General features: G+C 48.7%; 1 protein-coding gene across 3 annotated transcripts in view; it reads right to left on the minus strand.

Annotated features, from left to right (window-relative positions):
- The window catches only part of EPS8L3 (EPS8 signaling adaptor L3), a 187,965-nt gene that overhangs the window by 16,087 nt on the left and 158,390 nt on the right, over positions 1 to 13,488 (minus strand). For all 3 annotated transcript variants that reach the window (XM_073666830.1, XM_073666829.1, XM_073666831.1), the window contains 2 exons: positions 13,201 to 13,235; positions 12,639 to 12,729 (listed from right to left, as the gene is read on the minus strand). In XM_073666830.1, coding sequence (XP_073522931.1) covers positions 12,639 to 12,729; positions 13,201 to 13,235 — 126 coding nt within the window. The remainder of the gene's footprint in view (positions 1 to 12,638; positions 12,730 to 13,200; positions 13,236 to 13,488) is intronic.

Below are 13,488 nucleotides of genomic sequence, written 5' to 3' on the forward strand. Positions count from 1 at the left end.
ATAAAAAACCTTTTGTGGACTCTGCCTGCCAACCAAAAATATATATAGGTTTGACTGTGCGTACAAGCTGAATTTGACCGCCACTGACGTAGTAGATGGCTTATAGCACTGTATGACTTTTGGCACAGGAAAAAATATTTTTTGGACTGGGCCTAGCAAGAGAAAAAATTTATTTTTTTACTCTGAAACCACCTGAAGTTCAACTCCACTAAAATAGTATCTGACACTAAAAAAAACTTTAGTGCCCACAGCTTTCAATATCACAATAGCAACAGAAAAAAAACAGATTTTGTGCTCTGCAATAAGAAGCTCTGCAGACTGTGCAGAGCACAATTTCAACCCCACTAAATGAAAAGGTGCACTGCGCTTGCTTGATCACATTAGCAAGTGCAAAAAAAGATTCAAGGTATACTGAGACATGGAGCTCTATACCAGCGGTGCACAACACTAATGTATGGCATGGGCCCTCTGTTTCTGTCAGAATCTCAGGACTTGTACAAGAACACCAAAAATGTGCTGCACCGGCGGTTGCAGAGGTACACAGGCCAGAAATTCTCTACACTATCTGACTACCACACAAGCGCCCATCAATCTAGCTAATATCTCTCATTACACAGGAGAACACTGAGCTGCGTCTGCCTCCAGCAGTGACATGGATATAATGGCGCTGAGGGAACATGGCCGCTTTTTATATTGAGAGGACATGTGATTTCTGCAGCCAATTGCAGAAGCCCTTATGTCTGGACAGTGTAGATGTTTCCTGCGCTATGATTGGCTGGCCGCGCTTTCCTCAGTTAAAGTTACCGCCCACAGAAAAAAGAAAAAACAGTGCGCCGCTGATCTGACCTGTTCTCAGCTCTCCACAGCTCCCACACTCACCTGCCACATGTCACCGCTCATCAGACACTTGCACTAAGTTAACAAAACTGTTAAAAACACAGTGGTTGCCCTGTATTCGCGGTCCCGCCCAGATTTGTCTAACTTTTCCGATTTTAAGAAAATTTGCTACCCACTTTTGACATGGTAATAGATGTCTGATTTGTTTTGTTTTTTGCTTGCTTTCTTCACCAGAAAAGTAGAAATTGCATTTCATAGTTCATATTTCATAGTTCACCTTTTACCATGAGGACCAGCTTTTTGCTATGTAATCTGAGAAAACCACAATATAGGTACAAAGATCCTGATTCCAGTGATGTGTTACTTACTGGGCTTTGTTCTGCTGTTTCAATACAATAAATGTTTTATCAGCAGGAAATTATCACTACAGGACATCAGGCCTCGTGCCTCATAGTCCAACCACTCCCTCAGCACTGATTCACAGCTTCTGTCGCTATACAATGTACACAGAAAGCTATGTGAGCGGGGTTATACACAGCTCAGCATATCAGCTCTGCTAAATCTTCAACAGCGAAAACTGTGATTCTATCATAACCGCTGCACCCAGTAAACTAAGTGATAGTTCTCTGGAATGAGGATCTGTCACTATCCCTACTTTATGCAGCAGTCAGATTACATAACAAAAAGCTGCTGACAGATTCCCTTTAATGGACTTCGTTTGTGATATACAGCTTCTTGCATTAAAGCCATATTTTGATCATGAAACCCCTTCTTTGCTTTATCACAAGGTTGAAAAGTTGTATAGATTTATTGAAAGTCCATAAGTTGGTTAAAGCACCACTCCAGCGTTGTTGTTTTTTTTAATTTCACTGCTAATGCAAGTTCTCTGCCCCTAGTATTATACTCACCAGCCAATGTCTTCAGCTGTTTCTGGCACAGCGCCGATATCGCTCCACCATCCTTTTATCTCAGCTTTTGACTGAACTGTCAGATGTAGCAGACACAAACTCTCAATGCAAGTCTAAGGCTGCGTGCACATGATGCGTTTTTCATGCGTTTCCGCTGCGGAACTTCCGCAGCGGAAACGCATCAAAAACGCATGGTAATCTGCACCCCATGGTCCCCAATGGCATTCCGCAATGTGAATGCACATGCTGCGGATTTTTCCGCAGCGTTTCTGCAGCGCTCATAAATCCGCAGCATGTTCATTAATTTTGCGGAGCCGCAGCGGAAGCGCCGCCATTGACTTGCATTGAGACGCATAGAATCCGTGTCTGTACATTTGTACAAGCGGATAATATGCGTTTCAATGTGCGGATGGTACCCAGTTCTGGAGGAGAGAAGACTCTCATCTAGACCTGGGTACCATTGTACCTGTAAAAAAAAGAATAAAATAATAAATAAAGTTTATATTCACCTGTCCGGTGGCCCCTGCAGCGCTTCTCCTTTCAGGACCTGAGATGTGGCCGCAGGCTGTCTCGCGAGATGCCGGCAAGCCAGGAAGGAACCAGGAAGGAGAGCGACAGCACACGCGGCGGCATCGGAGGTAAGTATAGCTTTATTTTTTTTATTTTTACGGTCACACTGTACAAATCCATGCCGTTTGCATGGATTTATACAGTGTGACCTAGTTGTCAAGCACTTTCCAAGTGATGCTATCGCCTGGAAAGTGCTTGTCAGTCCGCATGCAGAAACACATGCGTTAACGCATGTGGATACGCATGTGAATCCCCATGTATTCTGCAGGAAAAACGCATGCACAATCTGCGTGCGTTTTTTCTGCCAGGGAGATGCAGAAATGCTGCAGAAATTTTCTGCTTCATTTCTGCATCGTGGGCACATAGCCTAAGAGAGTCTCGTTGTGGATATCGTAGACTTACATTGAGTTGTGACTTCCCTATCGCCCAGCAAACACCTGAGCGATCTGGCAAGTCATCAACTGCAGAAGAAGTAATCGTGGATGGCTATATTTGTCCAAGATTTCTCTCATATGCATACTAGGTTTCAGGAAGTATACACTGTATATCTCACCAAAGAAAAGCTCCATATCCTTAGCAAAGAATATTTTGCTAAGAGCTGTGGTATTTCTAGTTATTGCCCGGATTTTCATGGAATGATAGGCAGGTCATTCCCTTTATGGTCTATTTTTCTCTGTAGGCCTCAGTCAGTCCAGATATTGAGCTGATAAATTGCTGGGTTTAGAAACAATGTGTGTTCTTTAGGCCGCCTTCACACATCTGTTTTGTATGTCCGTATGCAGTCCGTTTTTAAAGGGCCGCAAATACAGACATACGCACATCCATTATATTCAATGGATGTGCGCACATGTCAGGTTTTTCACATAGAGCGTGTGTCCATGTCAAAAACCCGCAGACACGTTACTTTTTTTTTTTGCGCAGCATGCACAAAACGCATGCTGCACACATGCACACTGATGACACATGGATGACATCTGTGTGTCAGTGTGACACGTACCAGCGCCTGGGAATTAGTGGTACAGTTCGCACTGATCCCCAACGCGGGCTGCTGGAGGCATCTGTCATCATTGTCCCCTGTTCGCGCTGAGATCATTTGCTCCACAGCATGAATGGTGGTGTGAGGCGACTGCTCATTCTGAAGAGCAGAGGAGAATGACTCGCTGCAGCAAGAGCAGGCCCATAAACTGTGGTGACCTCAGTGAGTTCACCGTGATAAATTTCTCACGGTGTTGCGCTGACCTCACTGAGTTCACCGCAGTTCACCATGAACTCAGTTCACTGTGAACTGCGGTGACCTCAGTGAGGTCACCGCAGTTCAAGGGCCCGCTCTCGCTGCAGCGAGTCATTCTTCCCTGCTCTTCAGCATGAGCGGTCACCAATTTTCTAAGTAAATATATTACTAAAGGTGCTATTGACATGAAACCTTTTGTGCTTGGTTGTAAAGGCTATGCATTCATTTTGTACACCAACAGTATAAAACAGGAGGAGATGCTGTGTTTAAACGGAACCTCTCTGTGTCACTGTGTCTGGCTGCATTGGTTCTATTTTGCAGACAGAGATATTCTTCCACAATACACACAGTGTGTGTACACTATATATATATATATATATATATATATATATATATATATATACATATAAATATATATATATATATATATATATATATATATATATATATATATGACGCGCCCCCTGGGCCATGTTTGGGGAATACCCGGAGCCGGATCTGACAGGGGTAGTAGTCCTCGTGGCGGTGACCCGGTCCGTGCCCAGGGTGGTCAAACTAAGTGGCGCTATTGATTTGATGGTATTAGTGTCCGACTACGCCACCCGTTGAATGCGGCTATGAAGCCGCCGCTGCAGGGCAGCCCGCTGAGGCCGGTGGTTCGGATGTGCAGCGTGGATGGTATAACCCCCAACGGGAGGGGTATGGCCTCAGGGCAGCTATGTTAGAGATGATAATGGGAGTGATGGTGCGGGTGTCCCAGTACTGATGGTGCAGGTGCGATGACGGAACACGGAGGCTTGAGGTGCAGTTTCAAAAGCTTTACTCACAGTTCTTTATCAGGTCGCCCGTGCACAGTAGGACCACCCGAGCCGTGCCGCGTCCACCAGGTCAGGGACTTGGCCAACTCCCAGGCAGTTCCAGAGCGTGGTCCTGAGCTCCCCTCTTTTCCTTCCTACTGGCCGTCCCCACCAGGGATCCACCTTTGTCCAGCTCCCTCGGGCCTTCTGGTGGTGAAACCTTTCCCGGCTTCCCTGACCCTATATGTGGTATGCCTTCCTGGTGGATATGGCGAGGGGTCGCGCCAAAACTTGTCCACGACCTCCGGTTCCTGGCTGAGGATAATTGGCCTCCACCAGTTTGGGATCTGGTACCCTGTCTGCAAACCCTTCACCCGTTTTCGTTCTCTCGTGGGATCTCAGGGTTCCCTCTATGCTTTCGTCTCTGGGCCTTTCTCTGCTTCAGGCCTGGCTCTGGAGCTGGGCCCAGACGGAGCCGCAGCTCCCTGTCAGCCCTCTCTGGCTGAGCTCCTCTCTGCACAGACTCTCCTCTGAACAGGACCCTGTCCTAAGATGGTGCCCACCTTATATACTCCCTCTGACACCCGAGCCCAGGTGACAAACACCCAATGGGCTCCTTCCTATGCCCAGAGTCCCTCCCCTGTCTGCTCCTACACCACTGGGATGTTCCTCCCCCCCCCCACTCCAGCCAGGGACAGAAGCTGTCGTACCTGCACATCTATCTGGTGGGAGTACCGTTGATCTGTCCCCCGGAAATGGGGTGAGTGTGGTGCATGCAGCTATCTGAGCTCAGTTCCACACTCCATCCTTACCCGGGAGTGGAATACCACACCTCTGGTCTGAGGTGCAATACCCCTGTAGCAACCGAGTCCTCAGGGTGCTACATTCCCCCCTGGTAAATCACAGCACGTCCTCGGGCTGGAAAAGAGCAAAGGCAAATTAAAACATACAAAAATTTTAAAGTGTACACTTGCATGTAAGACATTAACTGAAAACTCATCCCTTTATGGGAGGTACTCTTTTCTTAGAATGTTACAGGTATAAAACATTACGGAAACATTATCAGAAAATATCATTAACTCTCTTAGCATCATAAAAACTTTTTCATATAAAACATTCTCATATAAAACACATTTTCGATCATCTGGCCACGGTGCAACTTGTGACCAGGTAAAGTGCAACAGTCACTAGTAGAAAAAACAGTTCCTTATAAAACCAGTAGGGGGCGCCTGAAGAAGCGCAACTATTTACAGGGTATGGCCGCTCTCAGTCCTCGGCCAGTGGGAATAGGGAAATGGCTGCTCACAGTCCTCAGCCTGGTAATGGATAGGGGCACACAGGAAACAGTTCCTTTAAACAGTTCCACACTAGTCCCAACGGGGACCACACTTCAATTAGCAGCATGTCAAGTACCCTTACGGGTAACTATATACAGTTCTCTGTTTATGCTACTTCCCTTCAGTAGCGGTGTCCTCTCCTTGTTTCCTCCTGAGGGTAGTCTTCAGACCCGTCCGGGTCCTCTTGGCTTTCCTCATATTGTATCTCCTCCTCCGTCAACCGGTGCACGTGAAGGGCGTATGGTCCTTTGGCACACTGATGCCGGGTGAAGGTGACCTCATCACCCGGGTAGAGGTCACGTCCGCGATGTCCCTCCGGCAGGTGGCTCTCGACATCCCTGCGGGTGACAAAGACGTCGCCGGGGGTTCGGTGATCCCGGATAAAGCCCCAGCCATGCTCCAACTGGAACTTTATTACGGTCCCGGTGGCGCGGGGACCGTGGGCCGCACGGGGGTTTCGTCGGGCTCGGCGTTTCTGCTCCGCGCTCCGGACCTGCAGCTGTTCTTCGCGGATCCGCCTCTCTCGTCGTTCTCTCCCGAAGACTTCTAGCTGCTGACGGCAGCACTCCTCACGCCGGGCTGCGGCCGCCCGGGTCTCTTGGGTGAACCCCATGAGGTTTTCACCGGTGGGGTCCCATGCAAATTGGGCCTCCTCCAGCGGGAGCGGAACAATTTTGGCGGGCGCCGGAGCCGGGATTAGAGGCTCACAGAGGGGCCGTTCCCTCCGGAGTCGGGGGTTGATGTACTCCGGTGGCCACACGAAGGGCAGCCCGTCCGGGCTAGTATGCTGCGCGAAGAGATCTTCGCCCAGGGGCAGCACTGTGGAGGTTGATGGTTCTGTGGGGGCAGCGGCGCCCGGAGGTACTCGGCCTTGTGTCCAGGCCGGAGGCATCCTTTTTGGGTCCAGGTATGGCACCTTTGGGGAAGAGGGCGCTGGAGGGGTAACGGCGCCCGGATGCACCAGGCCTTGTGACCAGGCCGGTGGCACAGTGGAGGTAAAGGGCGCTGTGGAGACCGCGGCGCCCGGAGGCACTCGGCCTTGCGACCAGGCCGGTGGCACTTCCTCTTTTACCGTGCTCAGGGTCAAGGGGCGTGGCGCGGAAGGGGGCGTGACCGCGGCTCCGGCCGCTTGAGGCCTAGTTGGGAGCAGTGGCGGTGCGGCAACGGGCGCAATGAGGGTGACTTCGGGCTCTGCGACGGGGAGCTGGGGCAGGCTTACGGCTACTGGGCTCGGGGTGATGACGTCCCCATTACCTGCTTCCATCCCTGCGGCTCCCTCCGCGGCGTCGTCTCCGGCCTTCGTCCCTCCTGCACCATCCTCAGGGGCAGACTTGCTCCACGTTGCGGGTGGCGTCCTCTGCTGGCGGGTTCTAGCCTGCTGGGCCATCTCCCTCCTCCATTCGGCCAGTGCTTCCTGCTGTACTCGGGCCATCTTCCGGGCCAAGGCTTCCAGCGCGGTCTGTGCACGCTCCCGATCTCTGGGGAGCTGTGCCAGGATCTCCACCAGGCCTTCTGGGGTGGCAGCCTGCAACAGGTTCCGGACTACAGGGTCAGTGCTGCTCGACTCTTCCTCCATCTCCGGGTGCGATGTGTCCAGACTCCTCCAGGCCGCACCCATCCTCTCTGTTTTGTTCTCTATCCGCTCCCCTTGGGAGTGGTCCCGGGGCAACTTAGTGACAGTCAGTTTCAGGGGCAGACCCCCCACTTTGATGGACATTTCCATGGTGGTAGTCTCGGCTGGTGGGGGCGGTCTCCGCTTTTGGCGCTCTTCTGGGACCGCGCCCACGATGAGAGGTGGTCTCTTTCCACCCTCTGGCACGCCCACAATGGCGTCCGCTCTGCCAGGGCGGGAAACTGTCCAAGATGGCGGGAATCGTCTCCCTATGGCGGGAAACTCCGTGGATGGCGGGCAAAGACTGCAGATGGCGGGCAAACGGCGGGAAACGACCCCAGATGGCGTCCGATGGCGGGAACCCTCTGGAATTGGCGGGAGACTTCTTTTTGAGGTAAATGTGAACTTTTCTTCAGGCACGCAGTACCCGGTGGTTGCGGGCACGAAATCCTGCCGACTACGCCAAAGTTGACGCGCCCCCTGGGCCATGTTCAAGGGACACCCGGAGCCGGATCTGGATAGGGGTAGTAGTCCTTGTGGCGGTGACCCGGTCCGTGCCCAGGGTGGTCAAACTAAGTGTGTGGCAGTCTTTGTAGATGTTGTTTAAGTGTCCGACTACGCCACCCGTTGAATGCGGCTATGAAGCCGCCGCTGCAGGGCAGCCCGCTGAGGCCGGTGGTTCGGATGTGCAGCGTGGATGGTATAACCCCCAACGGGAGGGGTATGGCCTCAGGGCAGCTATGTTAGAGATGATAATGGGAGTGATGGTGCGGGTGTCCCAGTACTGATGGTGCAGGTGCGACGACGGAACACGGAGGCTTGAGGTGCAGTTTCAAAAGCTTTACTCACAGTTCTTTATCAGGTCGCCCGTGCACAGTAGGACCACCCGAGCCGTGCCGCGTCCACCAGGTCAGGGACTCGGCCAACTCCCAGGCAGTTCCAGAGCGTGGTCCTGAGCTCCCCTCTTTTCCTTCCTACTGGCCGTCCCCACCAGGGATCCACCTTTGTCCAGCTCCCTCGGGCCTTCTGGTGGTGAAACCTTTCCCGGCTTCCCTGACCCTATACGTGGTATGCCTTCCTGGTGGATATGGCGAGGGGTCGCGCCAAAACTTGTCCACGACCTCCGGTTCCTGGATGAGGATAATTGGCCTCCACCAGTTTGGGATCCGGTACCCTGTCTGCCAACCCTTCACCCGTTTTGGTTCTCTCGTGGGATCTCAGGGTTCCCTCTATGCTTTCGTCTCTGGGCCTTTCTCTGCTTCAGGCCTGGCTCTGGAGCTGGGCCCAGACGGAGCCGCAGCTCCCTGTCAGCCCTCTCTGGCTGAGCTCCTCTCTGCACAGACTCTCCTCTGAACAGGACCCTGTCCTAAGATGGTGCCCACCTTATATACTCCCTCTGACACCCGAGCCCAGGTGACAAACACCCAATGAGCGCCTTCCTATGCCCAGAGTCCCTCCCCTGTCTGCTCCTACACCACTGGGATGTCCCCCCCCCCCCACTCCAGCCAGGGACAGAAGCTGTCGTACCTGCACATCTATCTGGTGGGAGTACCGTTGATCTGTCCCCCGGAAATGGGGTGAGTGTGGTGCATGCAGCTATCTGAGCTCAGTTCCACACTCCATCCTTACCTGGGAGTGGAATACCACACCTCTGGTCTGAGGTGCAATACCCCTGTAGCAACCGAGTCCTCAGGGTGCTACATATATATATATACACTGCTCAAAAAAATAAAGGGAACACTTAAACAACAGAATATAACTCCAAGAAAATCAAACTTCTGTTAAATCAAACTGTCCACTTAGGAAGCAACACTGATTGACAATCAATTTCACATGCTGTTGTGCAAATGGAATAGATAATAGATGGAAATTATTGGCAATTATCAAGACACCCTCAATAAAGGAGTGGTTCTGCAGGTGGGGACCACAGACCACATCTCAGTACCAATGCTTTCTGGCTGATGTTTTGGTCACTTTTGAATGTTGGTTGCGCTTTCACTCTCGTGGTAACATGAGACGGACTCTACAACCCACAGAAGTTGCTCAGGTAGTGCAGCTCATCCAGGATGGCACATCAATGCGAGCTATGGCAAGAAGGTTTGCTGTGTCTGTCAGCATAGTGTTCAGAGGTTGGAGGCGCTACTAGGAGACAGGCCAGTACATCAGGAGACGTGGAGGGGGCCATAGGAGGGCAACAACCCAGCAGCAGGACCGCTACCTCCGCTTTTGTGCAAGGAGGAACAAGAGGAGCACTACCAGAGCCCTGAAAAATTACCTCCAGCTGGCCACAAATGTGCATGTGTCTGCACAAACGTTTAGAAACCGACTCCATGAGGGTAGTATGAGGGCCCAACGTCCACAGATGGGGGTTGTGCTCACAGCCCAACACCGTGCAGGACGCTTGGCATTTGCCACAGAACACCAGGATTGGCAAAGTCGCCACTGGCGCCCTGAGCTCTTCACAGATGAAAGCAGGTTCACACTGAGCACATGTGACAGACGTGACAGAGTCTGGAGATGCCGTGGAGAGCGATCTGCTGCCTGCAACATCCTTCAGCATGACCGGTTTGGCAGTGGGTCAGTAATGGTGTGGGGTGGCATTTCTTTGGAGGGCCGCACAGCCCTCCATGTGCTCGCCAGAGGTAGCCTGACTGCCATTAGGTACCGAGATGAGATCCTCAGACCCCTTGTGAGACCATATGCTGGTGCGGTTGGCCCTGGGTTCCTCCTAATGCAGGAGAATGCCAGACCTCATGTGGCTGGAGTGTGTCAGCAGCTCCTTGAAGATGAAGGCATTGAAGCTATGGACTGGCCCGCCCATTCCCCAGACCTGAATCCGATTGAGCACATCTGGGACATCATATCTCGCTCCATCCACCAATGTTACGTTGCACCACAGACTGTCCAGGAGTTGGCGGATGCTTTAGTCCAGGTCTGGGAGGAGATCCCACAGGAGACCATCCACAACCTCATCAGGAGCATGCCCAGGCGTTGTAGGGAGGTCATACAGGCACGTGGAGGCCACACACAATACTGAGCATCATTTTGACTTGTTTTGAGGACATTACATCAAAGTTGGATCAGCCTGTAGTGTGTTTTTCCACTTTAATTTTGGGGGTGACTAAATCCAGGCCTCCATTGGTTCATAAATTTGATTTCCATTGATGATTTTTGTGTGATTTTGTTGTCAGCACATTCAACTTTGCACAGAACAAAATATTCAATGAGAATATTTCATTCATTCAGATCTAGGATGTGTTATTTGAGTGTTCCCTTTATTGTTTTGAGCAGTGTATATATATATATATATATATATATATATATATATATATATATATACAGTGGTGGCCAAAAGTACCCCTGCAATTCTGTCAGATAATACTCAGTTTCTTCCTGAAAATGATTGCAATCACAAATTCTTTGGTCTTATTATCTTCATTTAATTTGCTTGCAAGGAAAAAACACAAAAGAGAATGAAGCAAAAATCAAATCATTGATCATTTCACACAAAACTCCAAAAATGGGCCAGACAAAAGTATTGGCACCCTCAGCCTAATACTTGGTTGCACAACCGTTAGCCAAAATAACTGCGAACAACCGCTTCCGGTAACCATCAATGAGTTTCTTACAATGCTCTGCTGGAATTGTAGACCATTCTTCTTTGGCAAACTGCTCCAGGTTCCTGATATTTGAAGGGTGCCTTCTCCAAACTGCCATTTTGAGATCTCTCCACAGGTGTTCTATGGGATTCAGGTCTGGACTCATTGCTGGCCACCTTAGAAGTCTCCAGTGCTTTCTCTCAAACCATTTTATAGTGCTTTTGGAAGTGTGTTTTGGGTCATTGTCCTGCTGGAAGACCCATGACCTCTGAGGGAGACCCAGCTTTCTCACACTGGGCCCTACATTATGCTGCAAAATTTGTTGGTAGTCTTCAGACTTCATAATGCCATGCACACGGTCAAGCAGTCCAGTGCCAGAGGCAGCAAAGCAACCCCAAAACATCAGGGAACCTCCGCCATGTTTGACTGTAGGGACCGTGTTCTTTTCTTTGAATGCCTCTTTTTTTCCCTGTACACTCTATGTTGATGCTTTTTCCCAAAAAGCTCTACTTTTGTCTCATCTGACATTCTTCCAAAACGTTTTAGGCTTTCTCAGGTAAGTTTTGCCAAACTCCAGCCTGGCTTTTTTATGTCTCGGGGTAAGAAGTGGGGTCTTCCTGGGTATCCTACCATACAGTCCCTTTTCATTCAGACGCCGACGGATAGTACGGGTTGACACTGTTGTACCCTCGGACTGCAGGGCAGCTTGAACTTGTTTGGATGTTAGTCGAGGTTCTTTATCCACCATCCGCACAATCTTGCGTTGAAATCTCTTGTCAATTTTTCTTTTCTGTCCACATCTAGGGAGGTGAGCCACAGTGCCATGGGCTTTAAACTTCTTGATGACACTGCGCATGGAAGACACAGGAACATTCAGGTCTTTGGAGATGGACTTGTAGCCTTGAGATTGCTCATGCTTCCTCACAATTTGGTTTCTCCAGTCCTTAGACAGTTCTTTGGTCTTCTTTCTTTTCTCCATGCTCAATGTGGTACATACAAGGACACAGGACAGAGGTTGAGTCAACTTTAATCCATGTTAACTGGCAGCAAGTGTGATTTAGTTATTACCAACACCTGTTAGGTGCCACAGGTAAGTTACAGGTGCTTTTAATTACACAAATTAGAGAAGCATCACAGGATTTTTCAAACAGTGCCAATACTTTTGTCCACCCCCTTTTTTAGGTTTGGTGTGGAATTATATCCAATTTGGCTTTAGGACAATTCTTTTTGCGTTTTTTCATTGAAGACAAATTAAATGAAGATAATAATACCAAAGAATTTGTGATTGCAATCATTTTCAGGAAGAAACTGAGTATTATCTGACAGAATTGCAGGGGTGCCAATACTTTTGGCCACCACTGTATATATATATCTCAGTGGTGGGAAAAAGTGTTTGGCCCCTTCCTGATTTCTTATTCTTTTGCCCAGTAGGTTTGGATTTATTTTTCCCTTAATAATAAAGACCTTCATTTAAAAACTGCATTTTGTGTTTACTTGTGTTATCTTTGTCTAATATTTACATTTGTTTTGTGACCTGAAACATTTAAGTGTGACAAACATGCAAAAGAATAAGAAATCTGGAAGGGGACAAACACTTTTTCCACACCACTATGTGTAATATATATATACCTAACATTTTACCTAACACAGGTAAAATGTCTTTTATCCAGGAGGATATATAGAATGCGAAGTTCCAAAATATTAAATTTTCTGACCTGTCACAAATATCTTGTAGAACTTTCCTTACCTTTAGACTTTCTCCTTTCATTACTGAAAGTTCACGTTCATTTCTGGCTTCAAAGTCATAAGCGGCTTTCATTTGAATTGGCTGGAAGTGTCTGTAAAAGGTAATTGTGTCTCTTGTCACATGTATGAGAATAAGCCATTTATTTTGGCTTAGTAGTTTGGCTAAGTTCAGATTTGTTATACTGCACAATAGATCTGTTAGGACACATATGGATGGACTCCATTATAATGGGGCCTGTCAGGATTCTGTTAAGGTTTCCTCTTTTTTGTGGCAAAATTAGTGCTATATGCCAATTTGGGAAGTTTAAATCATGATCATCACTAATACCTGAGTATTATGGAATGTAGAAATAATTGGGCATGACACATAGATGTGATCATAACTTGAACTGCATAGAAATATCAAATGATGTTCTTAGTTGGAATACAAACTTCACCTGCTGCCATGCCTTAGAATGGTTTAACGTATTCGCTGTTCATGACTTTACCTCTATGTCCATTAAAGAATTTGATTTTCTGTACTACAATATAGAAGGATACAAGGAAATATTTATTTTGCCTACCGGTTGGTTGGTGGTGTTCTGTTGCTTTGTTGAATCTGAAGATTAAATAAACATATGTGAATATAAATGCACAATAGCAGAAAAAAATTTCTAACCCCTTTTTGCTGTAGGGCGTAATAGTATGTCCTATGTCGGGAGCTGAGTCTGCACTATACCCGACAGATTCTGGTTGTATTATACAGCTGCAATCTGGCTGTAAGAGCAGCTAGCTTTAATCGTCACTGTTTAAACATTTAAATGGACTCTGTCAGCACAGAATGACTCGGGAGCTGGACTGAACTGTTTGGC

The sequence above is a fragment of the Phyllobates terribilis genome, unplaced genomic scaffold, assembly GCF_046119375.1.
Source record: "Phyllobates terribilis strain yellow unplaced genomic scaffold, ASM4611937v1 Scaffold_2__4_contigs__length_985480577, whole genome shotgun sequence".
NCBI lineage: Eukaryota > Metazoa > Chordata > Amphibia > Anura > Dendrobatidae > Phyllobates > Phyllobates terribilis.